Source organism: Acanthopagrus latus, chromosome 8 (genome assembly GCF_904848185.1).
Source record: "Acanthopagrus latus isolate v.2019 chromosome 8, fAcaLat1.1, whole genome shotgun sequence".
Taxonomy (NCBI): Eukaryota; Metazoa; Chordata; class Actinopteri; order Spariformes; family Sparidae; genus Acanthopagrus; species Acanthopagrus latus.
The window spans coordinates 4,591,608-4,612,243 of NC_051046.1; the positions used below are offsets into that span (position 1 = coordinate 4,591,608).

The 20,636-nt window shown below is 43.9% G+C and overlaps 2 protein-coding genes across 17 annotated transcripts in view; both read left to right on the forward strand.

Annotated features, from left to right (window-relative positions):
• pamr1 (peptidase domain containing associated with muscle regeneration 1) overlaps positions 1-1,017 on the forward strand; it is a 66,446-nt gene extending 65,429 nt beyond the window's left edge. For all 16 annotated transcript variants that reach the window (XM_037106132.1, XM_037106127.1, XM_037106129.1 and 13 more), the window contains one exon: positions 55-1,017. In XM_037106132.1, coding sequence (XP_036962027.1) covers positions 55-603 — 549 coding nt within the window. In that variant the 3' untranslated portion in view covers positions 604-1,017. The remainder of the gene's footprint in view (positions 1-54) is intronic.
• Positions 1,018-9,134: 8,117 nt separating this feature from the next.
• The window catches only part of slc1a2b (solute carrier family 1 member 2b), a 33,200-nt gene continuing 21,698 nt past the window's right edge, over positions 9,135-20,636 (forward strand). The window contains exon 1 of the mRNA XM_037108315.1: positions 9,135-9,401. The gene's annotated coding sequence lies outside the window, so the exon portion shown is untranslated. The remainder of the gene's footprint in view (positions 9,402-20,636) is intronic.

Genomic DNA, 20,636 nt, shown 5'->3' on the forward strand with positions numbered 1-20,636 from the left:
TCATGATCCCTTTTAACCGCACCTGCACAGTAAATCCATCTCTCTCTCCTGTAGGTGGCCTCCATCGCCATTCATACAAATTACGACCCCAATATTCTCGACTCTGACATCGCCGTGGTCAAGTTACTGGACAAAGCACGGATCGGGGAGAAAGTGACGCCCCTCTGCATCTCAGACAGCCAGGGAGACGAGGTAACCTCAGGACAAGGGCTGGTGACAGGCTGGTCTCCACTGACCGATGCAAGTTTGGGTCCCGATGAGAGGGCGAGGGTCGGGCACGTTCGCCTTGCGGACGTGGTCCCATGTGAGCAGCAGTATGCTCGTAACGGCGTGCCCGTCAGCGTCACAGACAATATGCTCTGTGCCAGCCAGAAGCCCGACTATGTGCCCTCGAACATTTGTCCGTCTGACACTGGGGGAATCCTCGTCCTCCCGGCCCTCTCTGAGGACCAAACCACCAACAACCAGAGGCACAAAGGGTTGTGGAGACTCTTGGGACTGGTGAGCTTTGGCTATGACCAAGGGGAGTGTAATCCTGATCTCTACACCGTCTACACACATGTAGCCAACTTTAAAGACTGGATACAGAGCAATATGAAATAAAAGTCCTACTGTGTGGCTCATCTTGGCTTCTAAGCTATTTAAAAGCCTTCATATCTTACAATCCTCTCCCTTATCTCTTTTTCTCAGTCTCATTGCACAAGGGCATTTTTCTTACTCAATGCAGAAGCACTGTAAACATTGGACAGCACAGTGATCCAACTGAAGGGGGTGCTAACACATTAGATGTGCTGGGCGTCAACCTTTCATGAGAAGACTTCAGTGTTCAGGTCCCTCAGGCTGAGGTAACAGACTTGAAAATGACCAGAAAACCATTTCACGATGGTTTGAATTGTACTCATTGGTATGTATATATGTTGTAACGTGCTGAATTATTCGGTCAATTCATACGACGATAGAGATGTACATATTGTGTTCGAAAAATCATGACGTTTTTAATTAAAGAAAATGCGGGTGTGGTAACGCCTGGCTGGGTGTGATTGTTTCTCAGCATGTGTGCACGTTTATACACATTGTGCTGAGTTAAATCCTTCACGTTGGGATGATGTGACACGAAAAAACACCTTATATTTGCTCTACGAAGCGCACGGTGAGGTTGTGCTGTGAGGCAAATGAATCCAGGTCAGAGCAGCACCGTTTTCACAAACCATAAACAGAGCACGTTATTCACAGATCAATTCCTCGTTCTGTGCTCAAATTAAATCAATTACTTTCATTCTGACCTTCCTCCATTATTCAGACGTGAGTTTACATAGGAGGAGCGGCTGCAGCTTGTATTGACCTCCAACAGGGGGCAATAAAGAATACATCATGTTTAAGAGCAGCAAGAGATGAGTGGGGCTCTTAATTTGGTGATTTCATAATAATTTAAGTTACAAGCTGCCTGACACGATGATTCAGTGTTGAAATAATACAAACCATAGCAATAAAACAGCTAATACCAGGTAATTAAAGGGACAGAAACTGAATACAGCGTTCTACAAAATGTTCTACAAAAAAATGAGCTGGAAAAACAGACCCAAGGTAGGTTTTTTCAAGGGTAGTGATATAAAAGATGATGCAAGTCTGCAAGCATCTGACAGGAAGTATTGAATGTGAAGGACCCAGACTATGAAAGCCTGGTCACCTCAGAGCAACAACAACAACAAAAAAGTCTGAATAAAATGTAATTGTTGCATTTATTTATGTTTCATTAGTTTGGAGGCAGCATAGCGACAGCACAACAGCGGTGAGGTCAGCATGTTAGCAAACAGTTGCTCATTTATCTAGCATCTATCTGGCATGGAGCGACATTATCACTCATCTGGCATCGTGCCACTTGGCACCTGGTAAAAGTAAGTCTAATCTCTCTATAGGTCACTTTTAGTTCCCACCAGCTCTTGAGAGAAACGTATGTATATCAGTAGCTGCTAGTTGCCAACTGTCAGTCATTCGGTGCGAGGCAGGAGTGGACCGTCTTTCTCTCTGATAACTGGAAATGTGGTTGATGGGAGTCGAGGATCCAGCAGTCAACATGGCAGCCCTCTGGTGGAAATTCTGATATGCATGGAAATTAAATATGTATGGTAGTTAATGGTGAGATATTTTTGTCAACGTAGCTTTGTGTGAAAGCACTCATTGGCCTAAACAATACATTCATCAACACCAACATGGCCGACACTTTCCAAGAACGAGAGATAAGCACAGAGATAAAATCACTAAAAGTCCTATCCAGAGATACAGCCGTGACAAAACAGAGTTTGTTGGGTACGTGAGAGCTGGCAGGAGAAACCGGCTCTACGAGGTTAAAGAGAGCGTTTAATGCCACTGAAGTGACTTCAGGTTGTGTGGTCCATTCCAGTATTTCCACTCTCCTGACCTGCAATATTAACTTATTTTAGATTCATGGCCCATTTCGAACATAATCTAAATGACGTATTTGTCTCTTGCAGTCAGATGGTGTAAATATATTTTCCGTTTTAAGGTCCCGCGGTGGTCCAAAGGAAAGCGGGACTTTCCCCACAACTACATCCCAATTTTTAACACCTAGAGAGATCACTGCACAAATTCTGTCTGGTGGAAAATCTTGGTAAAATTAGTGAAAACACTATCAATTTACAGCTGAATGACATGGGGGTAGTCCTAACTAATATTAAGTACAAAGCAAATCAATGCTTTGTATCCCGATGTCGCCTTCTTTGGATAAAGATCCATAAAATCTATAAATCCAACTCTCGTGTTTCAGCGGCAAGGTGACACTGTGTGTTGCTTTTGTGTCTTTAACTGAAATTCTCTCCACTCCTGCCCGAACAGCTGGTCTAAGACGGAGCTGCCAGACTTCTGAAAAGATGTGCCAGAAAGATAATCACACAACATCTGTCTTGGCCGTATTTCACGTTCATAAATATTCTACTAAATTCAAAATGTATTTCTGCAGGACTTGGACGTGGCCCAGAATATATAATAGGTTTTCTAAAGCGTTATGAGCTTGAGCTCCTCAGTGCAGCTTTGCCTTCCAGGTCTATTTTTGCCTGGGAGTTCCTTTTACAAGGGATTCTGTAAATTCATATTTGTTTTTATATCACAATCAGCACATTTACTCTCACTTCTCCGTCATATTTGAACTTTTTCAGTCCTTGTCAGTTTGTAAGATCTATTTCTTCTTGTTCTTCGTCTTCCTTCTGTCGTTATTATTCTGAAAACATCCAGCCGTCCAACCAGCACTTCATCTTAATAAGGTCACGATTGAAATGCATAACTGCTACTGTGCCCTTGTAACAAAATCAAAGACTTTCTGTCTTTCCTTCACCCATTAACCGGAGGTGAACAACAATCCCATGCTTCCCTAACGAGAGTGGCTGGGAGACTGTCTGTTCACAGGCCCTGCTCAGCTCACAGGGCATCCTCCATACATGGGCAACACTTAACCAAGTCCTGACTGTCCTGGGAACAGAGATGTATCCCTGAGCAAAGTACCTGGATAATGATGAGAAGAAAAAAAAAACACCACCATGAGAACTCCATAGTTAACACTGGAGAGGCAGAGGGGCAAAATACTTAACACCAGACTTACACAAAATGTTTAGGTTTCAGTCCAGCTTCCCAGTTGGGCTGATGGGCCGTCTTTGTCCTCAGTGTGAGGAGAGGAGCCCTTTGAACTAAACCATTTTGGCACTAAGGATTCACACGCAGCTCCGTTGTTAGTATTCCGGTCCGATATAGTGTGGGACTGCTAATTTTTTTTATTTCTTTGTCGTACCAATATCTGGCCCCATCCCACATTGAGCTGACGAGACACCATCACAGTACAGATCATGTGTCATCTTCTGTCTTTTACAAATATCAGCAAATATAAAATAGACTAAATTACAAAAATCTGGATCACCAATCTCTTGCAGGGAGAAAAAATCCACAGAAATGTGAAATTGCACACTTAAAATCAATTGTACAGTGAAATACATTTTGTATACAGTTTGTTTTGATGAATAGCTTTTTTCCCCCTCTCATTGCCCACATTTAGTCCAGGTGACTAAATAATCTCAATGCTTCACGTGTTAATAATCTTTCTGCATCCATATGTACAAAGTCAATATCTGTTTTATCTTGCTGAACAATATTCTGCGCAGTTCTCCATAAAAACAGCAGCAGTAAACAAAATGGAGCTAATTTTTTTAAATATCTGGGCTCTATATATTTCTTACAGAAAAAAACCCCTCTCAAAATGAGTCACAAATGTTTAAGGTAAAGCTGGGGACTGTATTTCTTTTATTTATTTATTTATTTTTTCAGGAACCAAGACTCAAACAAGATCAAACATTACATTCATCTGGAACTACTTCCAGCCGCGGAGTGATATACATTTGTTGCGCCAGTGAGGCAATCACAGCACTAGCTTGGTGCATCTGGGATTGACTCAGAACACATTACAGCACCCACCTTTCGCTGAAAGTCATTTGTCACCCAGTGATGATGTTTCTGTGTGTTTTTAATGGAGATTTATACTGCGAGAAATAAACTACTGAATGTTCAGCTCTGGTTACATGGGCAGTAATTGTTTCAAGGATCATTTCCTTGTCGTTTTTTTTTTTTTCCCCGTCTTTTGGTAGGATTTGGTGGGTATTGCTAGCCGTATTCCTTGAGCAGCAGTAATGTGTTTACTGCCCTGTGAAATGATCCCTGCCCCCATTTTCTACCCATGACGTTCTCAGCAACTCATCAGGCTACCCCCAGACCCGTTCCTATTCCAGCCCCTTCAGCCCTGTAATACATACATAAGGTATGAACCTCAACAGAGCAGGGTATCATTCGGTCATTACCTCCCCTATGTGCCTGTTTAAAATGGAAGAAAGCCATTAATACACTTCTGCGCAGGCCCCTGAATAAGTATACAGCACGCTCGTGTTTCGACACACAAAGCAATTCTGCTGTATTGATGTAAAGCGCCAGCTGTGTTTTCATCCATATGCAGGCCTGCGACTGGAATCTCACAGCCAGGAGTGGCAATATGATTTATTACAGCTGTGTGTGTGTGTGTGTGTGTGTGTGTGTGTGTGTGTGTGTGTGTGTGTGTGTGTGTGTGTGTACAGGGGTTGCATGACAAGATTAAGAGGGAGTGAATGAAAGGGACCACAGGATATCTGCAGTATATACAGTAAATGTGCGATCACGCTGCGGTTCCTTTGTTGACGGGGACTGTAAACATTCGCTTGGTTTACCTGATGCTGTTCACCAGCACCGACACCAATCTTTCAGGTGCACGAGGATGAGCACTCAGCTCGATACTTACATTAACAACCCTTCCCCAAAGGAAAAACCTCCCCTGCTCCCCTGAGGCGTCTCTGAAGACTGTCAGCTTTATGATCCTCAAAACAACCTTGTGACAGTTTTCCACATTCTCCTGTGAGAGCATCAACCATTGGCTCCTCCCCTTTTTACAGTACCAGAACAGGTTTTATCACGTTCCTGGGAAAACTGTAGCAGTTAGTGCATGAATACACTGCTCAAAACATAAAAGGGGAGCACATTAGTCACACCACAGATTTTGATGAATGATTTATTCAAGGTGCAAGTCTTTACTGGTGTACATCGTATAATTGGTTTGGAACAAAATGAAGCAAGTTACTGGAAACCACAATCATCAACCCACTGAGGGCTGGATCAAAATTAAACCGAAAAAAAACATCACTGAAGCACCGACAAACCCGTCGTGCTGGTTGATGTTACAGGCAGCACTACGTTGAGCACGGAGTTCTCAGACTCTGGGTGCCACTGCTGTAGACCTGCTTAGACGTGGTACTTTCTTGCGAAGGCCAGTTGAAGTGCACAGTGCTGGGCCATGAGCACAGGTCCAACTAGCGGACATCAGACCCTCATGCCACCTTAGGTGAGGCTGTTTCTGTAATTCGCACCAGTAGCCTGCTGGAATTCATCCTGTAGGTCTCTGGCAGCACTTCTGCTGTTCCTCCTCACACAAAGAAGCAAATACACGTCTTGCTGCTGGGTTTGTGCACTTCTACAGGGTGGAGGGTGGCTGTATTATTTGACTAGAAACAGGCAACTCTGGTGATGTGACTGATATGGCATTCAAATAAGAGGCTGCAGTCCAAAATGACTCGGAGGGTGTGGATGTGTGGTGAGAGAGACCGTGAGGGCTTTTGGTACAGATGATGATCATGTCTAGTTTAGTTTTCAGTTAAGTTCGCTTGCGTCTGTGATCAGATGTAGCGGAGGCAGTCGATCAGAGTGAGTTTGGACTGGACAGGATGAACAGGGAAAGGACCGAGCACCGAACCCTGGGGGACGCCTTCGAGCAGAGAAGCAGTGGAGGAGGGTTCAGATGTTGATGAACTATTGTCTGCCTACATGACTGTCCTTCCTAGAGAGGGATCCCTCATCTGTGGCTCTACCTGAAGGTTTCTCCCAACTTTAAAAAAAAAAAGCATTTTATATGTTCTTCTCTAACCTGTGCAGAAGCGGAACATCAACCGAGTTGAAAAGGTGCTCTGCCACTCACGCGGCTTAGTCAGCGTGAGTGGCTCCATTTGTTGGAACTGTTTTGGGGATTTGCTCTAATTTCCCCCCCGTGCTCTCATTTGGTGCCCAATAAGTTTTAAAGGCATCAGGGGTACTGACTCATACATGAATGCAATAACAATTTGGTTTACCGACGCACACACACACACACACACACACACACACACACACACACACACACACACACACACACACACACACAGTAAACTGTAAAGCAATTTAAGAATGATCTTGAATGCTGCTACATCTTTGTTAACAGATCACGAATGTCCAGCATTTAGATTTCGGTAGGTTGACTAACATTTACGTTGTAGGAAACGGTTGAAATCCTGCATTTTGATTACCGATCCTTCCACCCCGACCTTTCCTCAATAAGATGCTGTGGATCATCAACAACACGAAGCTACAGGCCCAGTACCGTCACAAGGAAAAAATGCTGGCATGTGGAGACTCAGGACATTTGTAGCCATCGAAGAGCCAACAAAACATGGTGTTTTAAACCAAACGTGTTTGGCAAAGGCATGTTTTCCTCACCATAAAGAAGTGTTTTTTGGACCTAAACGTAGCCACACCTTAACCACAGTGTTGTCACAGCACAAAGGTGAAATACATAGTGGTATGCAGATGTGTATGCCAGTGCAAACATTTACTCTGGTGACTGGGTTGACTCTGTTTGTGTGGCTTTTCTGAATTGCCACACCCAGAGGAGGGGTGAAAATCCCGCTGTCACATCGAGGGGTGATAATCTTTAAGATAAGAAAACAACAGCTTGTGTCTCCTCACACATTCACGGTCCTGCACCCAAAGAAATGAAGGATTATGAAGAAACGATGCTGTTGACATCATGTCCAAGATAATGTCAGTGTGAACTGCAGAGATGTCTACTGCTGATGAACATGATGTCCTCTAGCCTGCCATCCCTCCGACCTTCACGCTTTCTTTCTTTACTCTTCTTTGAAAAGTCATTGTGAAATTATACGAAAGCTGGTATGAATCTAAATTCCAGTTTTTGTGTATTTTACATGAGCTTTTCTGAATTTTGAACTTTGCGTCTCTAGTAACATAAAGAAATCCTTTGTCAGCACCTCAGAAACATAAATGTTGAACAATTCTGTCGACACAAAATTAATCAGCCACTGTTTTGTTCATCAGTGAATAGTTTCAGTATTTTTTTCAAACTGAAATAACAAGGTTTAATCTTTTCCAGTTTGAGGGTTTTCCACATGTTAATAGCAATGGATGTGTCAGCCTTCATTATTCTAGCATGATTTTATTTTACGAAGCTTGAATCAAAGGCATATTGCAGAAATGTTTCCAAAGTTTTTATTTCCCAGATTATTTCTTATTGAATTGTTGCACAACCTCAACATTGACACCGTGCAGGAACGCAACAAAACACAAACAACATGTCTGCCATATTATGTCACTCGGAGTTATTAGTCAATAATTAGAAGTAATGCCAGAACTTTATATTATAATGATCTGACTGAGCCAAAAACTCTCCTTCACACAGAAGCCCTGAGGGGCCACGTGGGGCCTCGAGATTTTTTTCATGTGTGAAACAGGCTGATTTTTATGTCCCCTGATATCTGGCAGAAATTTTGTTTTTCAACCAAAAACATCCTCATGATATTAAAAAAAATGAGTGAAATCAGTTTTTTTTCCTTGGTGGAACCAAGTTTACAAAAAGGATTTTGTAAAAATCTGAGAGAAACTGAATGAAAAAAAGAATTCATCTGATTTCTGACAGAAACATTTTCCACATGATACATTTGTAAATTCCTGTGTAGAACCAAGTAAAACATTTTTTTTTTCAGGAGGAAGTTTTCTGCATGGAATTTTTTTTCACGCATGGAACTGAAGACAGAAATTCCCACATGATTTTTTTTTTCTTTGTTGCCCTGAAAAATCAGTGAGAATCCAGTGAAAAATGAAATGTACTCAGGGTTTCCATACTTTGTGGTTTTTGACTGACATTTATAACTCAGTTTGTGTTTTTACTTGGTTTTATGTGGATCCACAACTGCTAAAATGAAATGCATTGATCCCTAAAGTGTCCTTCACTTTATGTTGTGTAACTCAAATGACTATCTGTGAAAGTCTTAGAGGTTCGACATGTACCTGATTTACTGCAGGTGATTAGAGAGACACTGACAGGATGCTATTCTCGCCACAGAAATAGATTTAATGAGTTTTATCTTCTAACCAGTGCAACAAAATAAAGGTCATGAAACACATCAAAGAGCGGTCAGAGGCTGCAGGAGACTCTGATGCTCCCTCTGATCAGCGCACTTTCTATGGTTTGGATGTGTTTCGCAGATTTTCATCAAATGTGGGAAAAACCCAGCTCTCTGCACTTCAGATCTTTCAAACGGAATCTGCATCAACTTTGACGGTGTTTTTTTTGCAAATCCGGCTGTGCGTGAGAGAGAGGGAGTGTGAGAGAGGGTCAGGGGAGAGGAAGGGAGAGATGATGAGGACGGTATAGGCTGCATCTTCAACCAACGGGAGTTGGCATTCCCATGCAGTGGAGACAAAGAGGGGGGAAGCGGGCGGGAGGGGAGGCGGGTGGGGGAGTAAAGCGCCGAGGAGTGAGGTGAGGCAGAGCTCATTCAGTGGGAACGTTGAGCTGCGGAGCTCCTCGGATTTTACTGACAGAGAATCCCTCCGTTCGGTCTGTGAAGCGCCCCTTGTCCTGGACCAGCCGTGCGCTCTGCAGCTCGCCGTGGCTGACCACCCCCTGAAGCGGATGCGATAAGACCCTGCGAGGGGACGAGACCAAAAAAAACAAACAAAAAAAACTTTTCTCACCGTGGTTTGCAACAAAGGTAAGATGCTGTTCTGCTTTATTTTCCTCATTTTCTCAGGCTTGCACACAGGACCGATACAGTAGCTGGAACGACGGAAGATGTGCGCGTCTCGTCTTGATCCTGACTTGTAGCTGCATTTGTTCTTTAATCGTGAAAACAATTCACAGGTTAATTCGATTTTAACTGCTTTAATGGAGAAATGACTTCTTCTGGTGCGCAATTCTTTTATTTACTTATTTACAAGAAAACACCAAGTGTGCATTTAAACCTTCTTTGACTTCTTTGCGCATCGTTCATATTCCACACATGGGCGCAGATTAAGACGTGAAAGTGACAAAGCTGCGGTGAAAAGTCCCGGAGCGCAGACAAGACCGTCAACAGTACGCGCGCATATTACACGGGTGAACAAAAGAGCCGCGTCTCCTCTCACAGCTCTTTACCTGCCTGAGACTTGCATGCATCAAACAAAAAAAAAAAAAAAAAGGAAGAAAAAAAAAAGCCCAGTGATGTAAGTGAACCTTCATGTCCTGTCAGTGAGCATCACAGGGAGCTGATCAAGGTGCGTCTCTGCGCGTTTGTGGAGCCGCGGGCAACACTTTGGTGACAGAGCCGTAGGTGCAACCTTTGGGGCAACAAACCTTTCCCTCTGTTTCTTCTTCTTCTTCTCTCTCTCTCTTTCTAAATATCTGGCTGTTGTGCGTTTAATCGCGCCTTAATCCTTCAATCTCAACCAAACCGAAGGGGCTCCCCTTTACCCCCCATTTTACCCCCCTTTTCCATCGCCTCGGCCAAACGCGCAACGTCTCCATTCTCATCCAGACTGGACGGGGATGATTCCAAAGGGGGAAAAAAGTGCTCAAACATTTCACTGTGTGACCCCCTTTTTTATTTTCAGGGCAACTTTATGTGCGAGTTAAATCTTGCTGAGAGGCGATTGGATGATAATTGCGCAACGATGAGTGTGACTGTGAGAACGAAGGACGGTTTGTAACCTGAACCTGAAGAGCAATCGTTAACGTATGATTGACGACTCTCACTGACTGACACATTCATTAATTCTGTGTTATGACGTGAGACAGAAAACCACCTGCATCCTTATGATTACACCGTTCCTTTAAAATGTTGGCAGCATGTTGTGTTTGTGAGTTGATCATGACACTCGTGCAGTCAGACCTGGGAGGAGGAGGAGGAGGAGAAAAAAAAGAAGCTCATTACCTTACTATCACCACCCACCTTTTGAGCCAATGGTTGCAGCCCATCCCCTCTGTCATATTAAAAACGCATGGAGGCACGCACACACACACACACACACACACACAGGGACACACGGTTTTCCAATGGCACCATCAATGTCACCATGGTAACCAGCTCTCCTGGCACCATCACTTGGTCGCTGTCAGCATCACTCCTGGCTTGTCACTTGAAAACAGGGTCTATGGATGCTGTCTCTCATGTTGATGCACTGAAATGAGGCGTGAGGAGGCTTCTCTCCTCGTTGTTGTTGTGGGGGTTTTTTTTTGGTTTTTTTTTTTCGTTTTAATGGGCAGGTAGTGTTCCAGGAGGGAGCCGAGCTGGCTGCGGCATGATTGTTGCATTGTATGTGGCAGGAGCCGGCGAGGCCTTGGTCCCCCCCCACCACCCACCCACCCCATCCCGCCTCTCGGTGTAATTTGCTGGGAGAATCTTGTAAAAGAAAAGTGTCCATGCAGCTAATGCGTTTTGTCCTTTTCCCAGAGGCGACTCTCTCTAAACTACTGTACTGTGGCATTTTCTTCTTCTGCCTTACGTGAATGAGCACGACAGACATTCAGGGCGAGCTCTCACATGCTTAAAGGCAGAATGAGTCATTTAGTATAAATGCATGGCCTGAATCTGTAGGAGGGTGGATCTTTTATTTTTTTTTTCTCTTCTGATAAACGGGCGTATATGTTTGTCATGTGAGGAGAGGAGGGAGGGACGTGGTGTTCATGCTGCGAAACATATTCACATAAATGAGAACTCATGAGAATGAGAGTGTTTGGGCGCATTATGCACATACTTAGCATTTGTTTACAGAGAAGAGCAGCATTAGTGTAAAGGGATTCATGCAGCTCCATTAATTCTCTTCACCTGCCTTTGAGAGAAAGTAATAGAAAGCACATGATTTCCTGGGTGCTTTGTTTGTTTCGCTCTGTGCTTTTCAGGGAAATATATTTATTCTTTTTTTTTAAGAAATGTGACGTTATTATCAGCTCATAAATGATTCAGATTCATGCTGTAGCCTTGAGTAAACGCAGCGTTTTATAGGATTCTTTGATATAAGTTTAAAGGAGCACTATGTAGTTTTTGGGGAGCACATTTTAATCAGAAGAGAAAGAAGGAGAACATAATTTCACACTGTTTTACTTCCCCGCCACCTTCTTCCAGCTTCAGACAGTGTTTCTGAGTTACTGATTGTGTGATATAAATATTTATAGCAGGTTTTTTTTTTTTTTGGATGATTGTAAAGCAAAGTTAATGATCTTGAGTAATATGGAATCCTCACAGTCAGTCCCTCTCAGTATCCAATGATCAGGCACACACACACACGCCCAGACAAAAACCCTGCAGCGTCGCTGATCGCCCACTGGAAGTAAAAAAAAAAAAAAAACGAGTCCAAATCACATTTCTCTGAATCTGTTATGATAACCATCTGTGAGGACTTTAATTAGTGTAGACATCGCTCAGGGTTTTCAGGGCAAGAGGAGATGTTTACATGAACATGTGTGTTTGTGTGTGTGTGTGTGTGTGTGTGTGCCTTTGTGTTTAATGCTGTTCCGCTGTGAGGCACACACACACACACACACACACACACACACACACACACACACACACACATAGGGGGAGGGTAGCTGTGGAGGTATGCAGGCCAGGGGTAAATAATACAGAAAGGAAAAGGAAGTTAAAAAAAAAAAAAATCAATATCCTGACTAACTGATAGCTTCTTCATTGGCTGTCTCTCAGTGTGGAAATTACATTTTCCCCAGTCAGTCCCAACAGTTTTTTTATGGATTGATTAGAGTAGTCGGCTGTGCTTGAGAATTAATAAGAGATGAATCCACTGGATGGGTTTTTTTTTAAAACGCATATACGTGGCGGGGAACGGTACAGCAGATGGCAAACGAGCCATCGCCAGCGAGCAGCCATGAACCGATTAAAAGAAAATTGCATCGGCACCGCAGAGTGAGCCGGATGATTAATTGAATCCTATGTTTCACATAGTGGATAGAATGTAATAATATGCTCGTGTCGTTATGTTTTTCTTTACATAACGCCCGACACCTTGGAAAGCAAACAGGCAGCAGATAAGCGCCGGCCTATTTTCTTTTCTTCGCTGCCTTCATATTTCTGTTCTCTGTAATGTACTTCGGTGCAGTTTGGGCGCCTGTGAAAAAAACAAACAAAACAATAAAACCCAAAGAACAATGTGGAAACACTTCAGCGTCTGCCAGACAAACTGAGATTTTACACTGCCAGAAGTGTGAGATAAGAGTGGGAAGAAGGAGCTTTAATATGTGGGAGTGACAGAAAGAAGAAAAGGACAGACAGTAAAACATAGAACTCTTCCTCCGAGTGGGGGGAAAAAAAAGAGAAGACGAATGGCTAAAGCATGAAGTGAGTGAGGGAGCGAGGGAGGGAGCAGAGGGAGGTGGGAACGTTTCTCCTCCTGGACATCCGTCTTCCGAGAGCGTGAGGATGTAAAAGAAGCCTGCACAAGAAGCAGCCCTGAAGACGGAGCATATGCTACCTGTCTGTGGCCTCTCCTCTCTCTCTCTCTCTCTCTCTCTCTCGCCGCTGCTCGGAGAGAGAAAAGGAGCAACAAAAATAGAGAGAGTGAGAAAAAGAAAAGGGGGGGGAGGCGTTCGAACAAGCTGGTGGGGTAAAAAAAAAAAAAGTAGAGGAAGAGAGAGGGAAAGGACAGTGGAGCTGCGTGAGGAGACGAAACAGGTGAAACAGATAGCAGGATGACGTCCACAGAGATGTGTGTGTGTGTGTGTGTGTGTGTGTGTGTGTGTGTGTGTGTGATGTGTGTGTGAGCGTCTCCATTCAGGGAGCGTCTCGGTGGGTCTTGCTGGCAGTCTGTGGCATCTACTGCTTGAGTAATCCTCCTGGGAACACGCTGGAGCTGCCAAAGTGCCAACAAGCTCCTCTTTTCACTCTTTACCTCCCTCATGCTCGTCTATCTCTGTCCTTCTTTTTTTTCTCACTTCCTCAATACTTTTTCTTTTTCCCTCCTCCTCCCCCCTTTTCATTTCAGTCCCTCCTAATTAACCTTAATATCATCCAATTTCACTTGTCCCTGCACTTGATTCTCCCTCTCTTTTGCTTTTCAGGCTTCCTCCCTCCTCCTCCTCCTCTTCCTCACTGTATTTCCTGACGTGAATCTTCCTGATATGTGAGGTTTCATGCTCTTTCCTCCCTTTTTTTCTTCTCTCCCCCCCGATTCCCTGCTCTTGTATTCTCGCCTATAGAATCAGTGTTTTGGTTCTCAGAGAGCAGAACAGAGTGAGGCCTTTCCCATGGGTTGACCAAACAAAGAGCCTGGCTCCCTTCACTTCTGTATGACTGCACAGGAACAGAAACAGAGGCATTCAGCAGCGGGTCTGCTGCTGGGCGGCAAAGCGATAGATGTCCAACCCGGGCCACGGCCGAGGCGTTTTTCTTCGGTTTCGCTATGAGACGGCAGCGATCATTAAACCGCTCGTGTGATCTGTGTGTTGACATGTAAATGATGGTGAAAGTGAAATCTTGGGTTTTCCCTTAAAGTGGCTGCTCATTTGTTGCCCTTGCACGTAGAAAAAGATGAATCAGTTTTAAGTTCCATAAAACTAAAGTAACAAAGTATTGGGTCTGAGAATGATCATGAGGTGTAAATTCAATTTCCCAAAGAAGGCCACCTGTCAGATCTACTTTATTACTGCAAATGTTGGTGGAAACTTGCCGTGGCGTAGAGCAGACACACCAACATACAACACAGCATACCAATAAAAACAAGCATAAAAATATAACTTGACAAAATAGTTTAAATGAATACAAAATAGGCTGAAAATAAGAGAACTTAAAGTATCAGAATATATCCAAAATGTACGTGCAAAAGGCAGAACTTAGTCTTTGCTTGCATGTACAAGAAGAAGTGAAAGTGACAAAATGTTACAAGATACATAAAAACATAAATATATTGAAACACAACAGAAGATGATTCAAATGGAGCATCAGAAAACAATGAGCCATAAACTAAATATAAATATTTTGTTCTTATTGCATTTGTGCTTTGCAAACAGATTAATTTGCATCATTTATTGAATAAAATAAGATTCTGATTAAATGTAATTTAAACTTTTCAGTACATTGTAAACTTAAAAAGTTGACTTTAGCCAGGAAACCAAAAACCTTAAGAGTTAACAAGTAAAGCAGACTATAAAATTAGCTGTAAGAGCTAAAAAGTTTAAACAACCTTAAATTATTAGTCTGCTTTTGAGGACTGAGGTCACTTTGTCAGATTTCACAGTTTATTTTTTCGTTAGCAAAATAGAAGCAAAAACATATTGAGGTCACAAAACGCTCTGCAGCCCAGTACAAAGAGCATGTGGGAATTTTTTCTGGCTGGTTCCATCTGGTTTAAACAACACGGGTCAGAAGTCACGGTCAGAGTCGCCCACACGTGCACTAACAACCGACCGCAAGTCCACACGTGGAGGAGCGACCACCAGAGTTGATGAGATAAGAGGGTCAGGCCAACAAAGTGTGAAATAAGTAAAGAGTTAGTAAAGTTCCTCTGGCAGGTGGACTCACTTCATCTCGTTCACAAGCGTAATTATTAAATATGCAGTTTTCTTTCCGTATTCTCAAAAGAATGAATGTGTCACAGCAACGTTTACATGCATGTCGTGGGGCCCCAGAGAGGGTTCGAGTCAGTGTTTACTGCGGTACAGTGAAGGGGCCTCATCCCTCCCACCTCCCTCCCTCCTCCACTGCCACTGTCCTCATCCCAGAAAAAAAAAAAACCCAAACCACCCGCATCCCATTGGCACCTGCTGCATCGGAATTCAGGTCAGCAGGGGGAGTCACGGAATTGCTCCGGGTGTGATTGGTAAAAGGGAAGAGGGGTCGGACGAGGGGGGGGGGTCCTCGTTTTTCTTTTCTTTTTTTTCCCTCTCTTCTCTTCTCTTCTCTTGGCACCGAAATCCATGCCACTGAGAACAATCGGCCCCATTGTGAGGCGACAAAAGAATCATAATTAAAGCACATTGAGTGATTCGTTCAAAACAAATAAGAGACTTCATCCGAGCAGTTTGTCACAAGATGCCGTCCGACAGATCCACAGCGGAATAATATCTTCATATAAAACGATGAAGCTGTAGGAGAAACGCTCATTTGAATTTTTTTGAGGGAGATATTCAAGTTTGACAGTTTCAAATACGGGACCATGTGACCTCACAGAACCAAAATAGCTTAAAAATATGTTAATATGAATTGTTTTTTAGCTGTTTGAAACATACATTCGATCCGAGGAGCTGCTTTTCTATCCCTCTTTTAGAGTTAAGCTTTTATGACAGTTTATAATGAGGATAATGGGAGGATCAGCGAAAAGGGGCATAAAGAGCCAGAGGATGAAGAGAAAAGGGATTTGACGATGCTTAGAGTTTCCATATGCTGACCAAGACGTGGCGACGTATCGTTTTCATGTTTGATCCTCACGCCAGAAAACAAACTAGAAGTCCAAAAGAGTGAAAATAATGTAAAAAAAAAAAAAAAAAAAAGTTCAAATTAAGGTAAAACTAGTGTCACTGCCCACTTCACCCTGCTCCCCCTCCCCCGGCTCAGCCACCTTCCTCTTCCTTTGCCCCCTTTTTACTATTCCACAAATCCTCAATTAAGTGCGTAATGGGCCTCTGAGGCAGGTTTGTGTGCTTCTTTGTTCGGCTCGGGGGGATCGGCCGGCATTAATGTTCCCTCTTGAGTATGTAAATAGCCCGAGCTGTGGGAGCGCGGAGCGGAGCTGCCACTTGTCCGCTTAATCGCGGAGAGCTCCATCACTTTTCGGACATTTTGGGGAGCCAAAACGGGACATGCATGAGAACTTGAGCATCAAATACAATGCCCACACTCGGAGGAGTAACCTCAGCACCCACGTCCCTCCTCCCACCTCTTCCGGAAAAAAAACCCAAAACAAAACCCTGTTGCTGTCTCACCCTTCTCTCTTCGTCCCCCCCCCACAAGACCCCCTGACCAATCCTCCCTCGGCATGAGTGCTGCTCCCCACTGCTCGGCCTATCCCATCGCTGACGAGCCGAGCCGATGGACCCTACAGTCTAGTTTTGTTTACCTCACCCACTTGTCCAGCGGAACACACAACAATCCCCTTCATTGCATGTTTGTCAGCCCCCTTTTCAGAACGAAAAAGAGGAGGGGGGGGGGGGAGGAGGGAGGGAGGGACGGGAGGGGAGGGGGTTACAAAAACAAAAAACGAAAGGAAACAATTAAACGGCCCCTCCTCCCCATGAACCCTGTGCTAGCGGTTTCCCAGCTCCAGATTCTGTGAACTAACTTGGAGGCCTGTAAAGTGGCCCATTATTCCAGTAGGGGTGGCGTGTTCCAAAAGCGGCTCGCCTCAATGGCCGATGAACACAGAGAGGGTTTTGTTGGACGGTTTCTGGCTCACCACATTGTGCACTGGTTAATTAGGAGCTGCATCTATCTATCTATCTATCTATCTATCTATCTATCTATCTATCTATCTATCTATCTATCTATCTATCTATCTATCTATCTATCTATCTAGAAGGTGTTCATGAACCAGATTATGTAATAGTAGATCTCTGATGGTTTCTTTGCAGTGATGTGAGCCAAGTTTATGAAAACATCCTGCATCTGAAAGAGATAGAAGATCTTGAGTAGTGTTGTAAAGTTAAAGGTGCACTTTGTAGTTTTGGAGAAGGAACTTTGAAAAACAAACGTTTCTGGATAAACTGAATAAACAAACTGATCTTAAAGGATAACGTTTTAACTTTGTTTACATGTGGCGGACCCTGCCACCTTTCTAGCTTCAAACAGTGTTCCGGGGACCTTATTTTAAACAACACATTGAAAGCTGTTTTACATTGACGAGGAAATATATTTCACAAATACACGTAACCATGAACCCAGTGATATCTTTCGTCCGGCGTGTCTCAGCGTCATATAAGTTGGCAAATGTCCAAGTTAGATGCTCTGACTTGAGAAAACCAACTGGAAACTGAGTTTTTCCAGTCGAAAATACATTTTTATGATGATTCCAACACCACGCGGGGAACTGTCATCATGCCAGGTTGTAAAAATACCGACGCTAGTTCTGACCGTCAACACAATAGGTCAGTATCTGATGACCTAATGACACTCTAGAATCACTTCGGACCCAGAACTCCACTTTTCAATGGGGCGGTCTAACTAAAAGAAGGATCCTATCATGGCCTCTTCATTTCAACAGATGAATCCCTTTATTCAAACTGAGGATTTAAATGTTTTTCTGTGCGTAGTGACAGAAAACATCACGACAGACATTCAAAGCTTTATTCAAAAACTCCAAGCTTTGGATCCCGTTGTATCCAGATGGATCCTGACATCGACGGGGAAATCCAAGGACCTTTTATTGTATGAGGATTACAGTGAACCAGGATTTCGGGGGGGGAATTTGTCTTGTATGCCTTGAATCTCGACGGAATGGGGGGGGGGGGGTTTACCATCCTCTTAGCAGGCTAAGATGAGTGCGCTCTGGGGATTTGGCTGCGACTGGGATCACAGAGAACGGTGGAAATGTGCTTGAAATGTTTTTTATCCCAGAGGTTGTGATCGTGATTGAGTGTGACTATAGGCAGGCTGTCACAATTAGGCAGTGGAAAAAGCCTCGGCGAGCGCGTTCCCTCTCGACAGCATTCCGCTGCTGCAAGTGACTGAAGAAATATTTACATAGTTTGACAAAGTATGCGGCGAACACTGACGTGGAAAGGAAAACAATGAAGCGAGGAGGAGCGGCGGGGGTCCCTTTGTGGCTTCTCACGTGTCAGGAACTGGCAGCGTTTAGCTGTTATTTTCGCGGTTTGAGGGATGTGAAAGAAAAAATCCCTCCTGCTTCATGTGTGTAAGATGTGGTTCTGAAAGAACAGTGTCAGGGAGGTGGTCCTGAAAGGAAAGCAGGCTCACGGAGTCAGAGGCCTGAAGTCATTCTCACACAGCTTACGTTACAGCGCAGACTCACGTTGGGTGAAAGAGTCAAAAGAAAATGTCAGTTTAAAGTCAAAGCAACATATTTCTTGGATCCCTTTTAGATTCTATCTTTGTTTCATTGTTTTAGGAAGTTCCCCTCCATGCATCATTAAATTAGCTGAATAAAACTGTGTTTGCTTTCCTACAAGAGTCGGCTAACACCTGCAGTAGGTTCAAGCATAAGTTTTCATACTCCAGCGGGTTTGTTGGTGTCCCGTGTGGAGCACGGTTCCAGATGTCTGCCTCTGCTGAAGTCGCGCTGCCTGTCAGACACGCAGCTGAAGGAACTCTTTTAGTTGATACTTCATGTTGTGATATCAGTCATATGTTGTGTGTGAAGGGAAAAGCATCGAGAGAAAAAGGAGGAAGAGACGGCGAAAGAGAGAGTGTAATGAGGACGAGGGATGCGTGCTTCAGATAACATGCACAGACACAATGTGACTGAGGGACTGACAGCTCTGTCACACTTCTCTGCTCCCCTGATATGCTTCCCCATTGTATTCTGGTCATCCCTGATGTGATGTGTGTAACTCACTCTGTATACAGAGACGAACAGGGAGCGGTTAGAAATGTCTTTCCAGCTAGATGACGATCACACCTTTTAGCTTCATACAGCAGCTCCATATGTCATGTCTGCACGCTGTTCAGTGTGTCTTTCAGCTTCTGTAAGCATAGCACGACATCCAGCCAGTATTCACCATATGGTACACATCCCCAAAGCACAGCAGCCATTCAAACCAAGCAGTGGTGTATATTACTGTGCAGGAAACAGATACGGTACTCTGAGCACATTTGCCCAGAGATGAAGATGAAGATGTATCTGAAAACTTTAAAATCTGGCTCTCAAATTAAATTACTTGGCTGATATTAAGGTAATTTGCTCATCACATTCTCTACAGCCACATATCCAGGTAATGACAGTACATTTTCTGTAAATTTCAATGAATAAATCATTTAAAACGACCCTGTGCAAAAGCCTCTATATGATTATATGTAGAATTATATGCTCAGGAATTAAAGGTACGTAGTCATATTTGCACTTGAGTTCCTCTGGCTTAATGGGCTTCCTGGAATTAGATGAAAATACATATATAATACATTTAAATTGCATGTGATTACATTACAGTGTTCACATAAAAAAAGGTGAATTGAAAACAGTTGAACAACTTAGACTGTAGACAAACCTTTTAGATTTGGTGACTCATATGCTAGAAATGTGTAAGTGTGGATGTATTTGCGTGTGTGGCCTAGCTGGCTGAGGTAATGAGGTGTGTGTGTGTGTGTGTGTGTGTGTGTGTGTGTGTGTGTGTGTGTGTGTGTGTGTGTGTGTGTGTGTGTGTGTGTGTGTGTGCGCGCAGGAATGCCCTTTCTGTCAACACTGCGGGGTGGTGTGAGGAGAGCAGGACACGGCCGCCGCTGCAGGCTGTGCTGCGTCCCTACAGACTCCAGTGTTTAATTAGTGAGAGAACATCCATCCTCCTTAGTCCTCTTATTGGCAAATCCTGAGTGAGACTCTAACCCCCTCACCCCTGCCTCCAATATACCGCAAGACTGGACCAGTTAAGATTTATGGCCACAGATAATAGCGCAATGTTCTGCGTGTGTTTCCGTTTACATGTACTCACGCAAACGTGAGTGAGCGCGCGGGGCCAGACAGCGAGCACAGTCTCCTCTATGTGTTTTAATTTTGAGAGTGTGGCAGGTGAGTCTACTCATGTATGAAATGTGATTTGTGCACTAATCCCATTTCACAGGGCCAGCTGCCCGACACAGATGTCAGCTCTTCGTGTATCCACCGATAACCTGATAACGCAGGGGCCCCTTCATTTACTGTACGTGCGGCGGCATGCTCCACCTCATTCTCCACTTCAGTTCATCGCTTCAGTACGACCTTCGCCCAGCTCTTCCTCTCCACCTCCACTTACTGTCTCATCTGTTTCCAATTTCCATCCCTTTGTCTCTATCTGCACCTTCATCGGCCACACCTTCCCT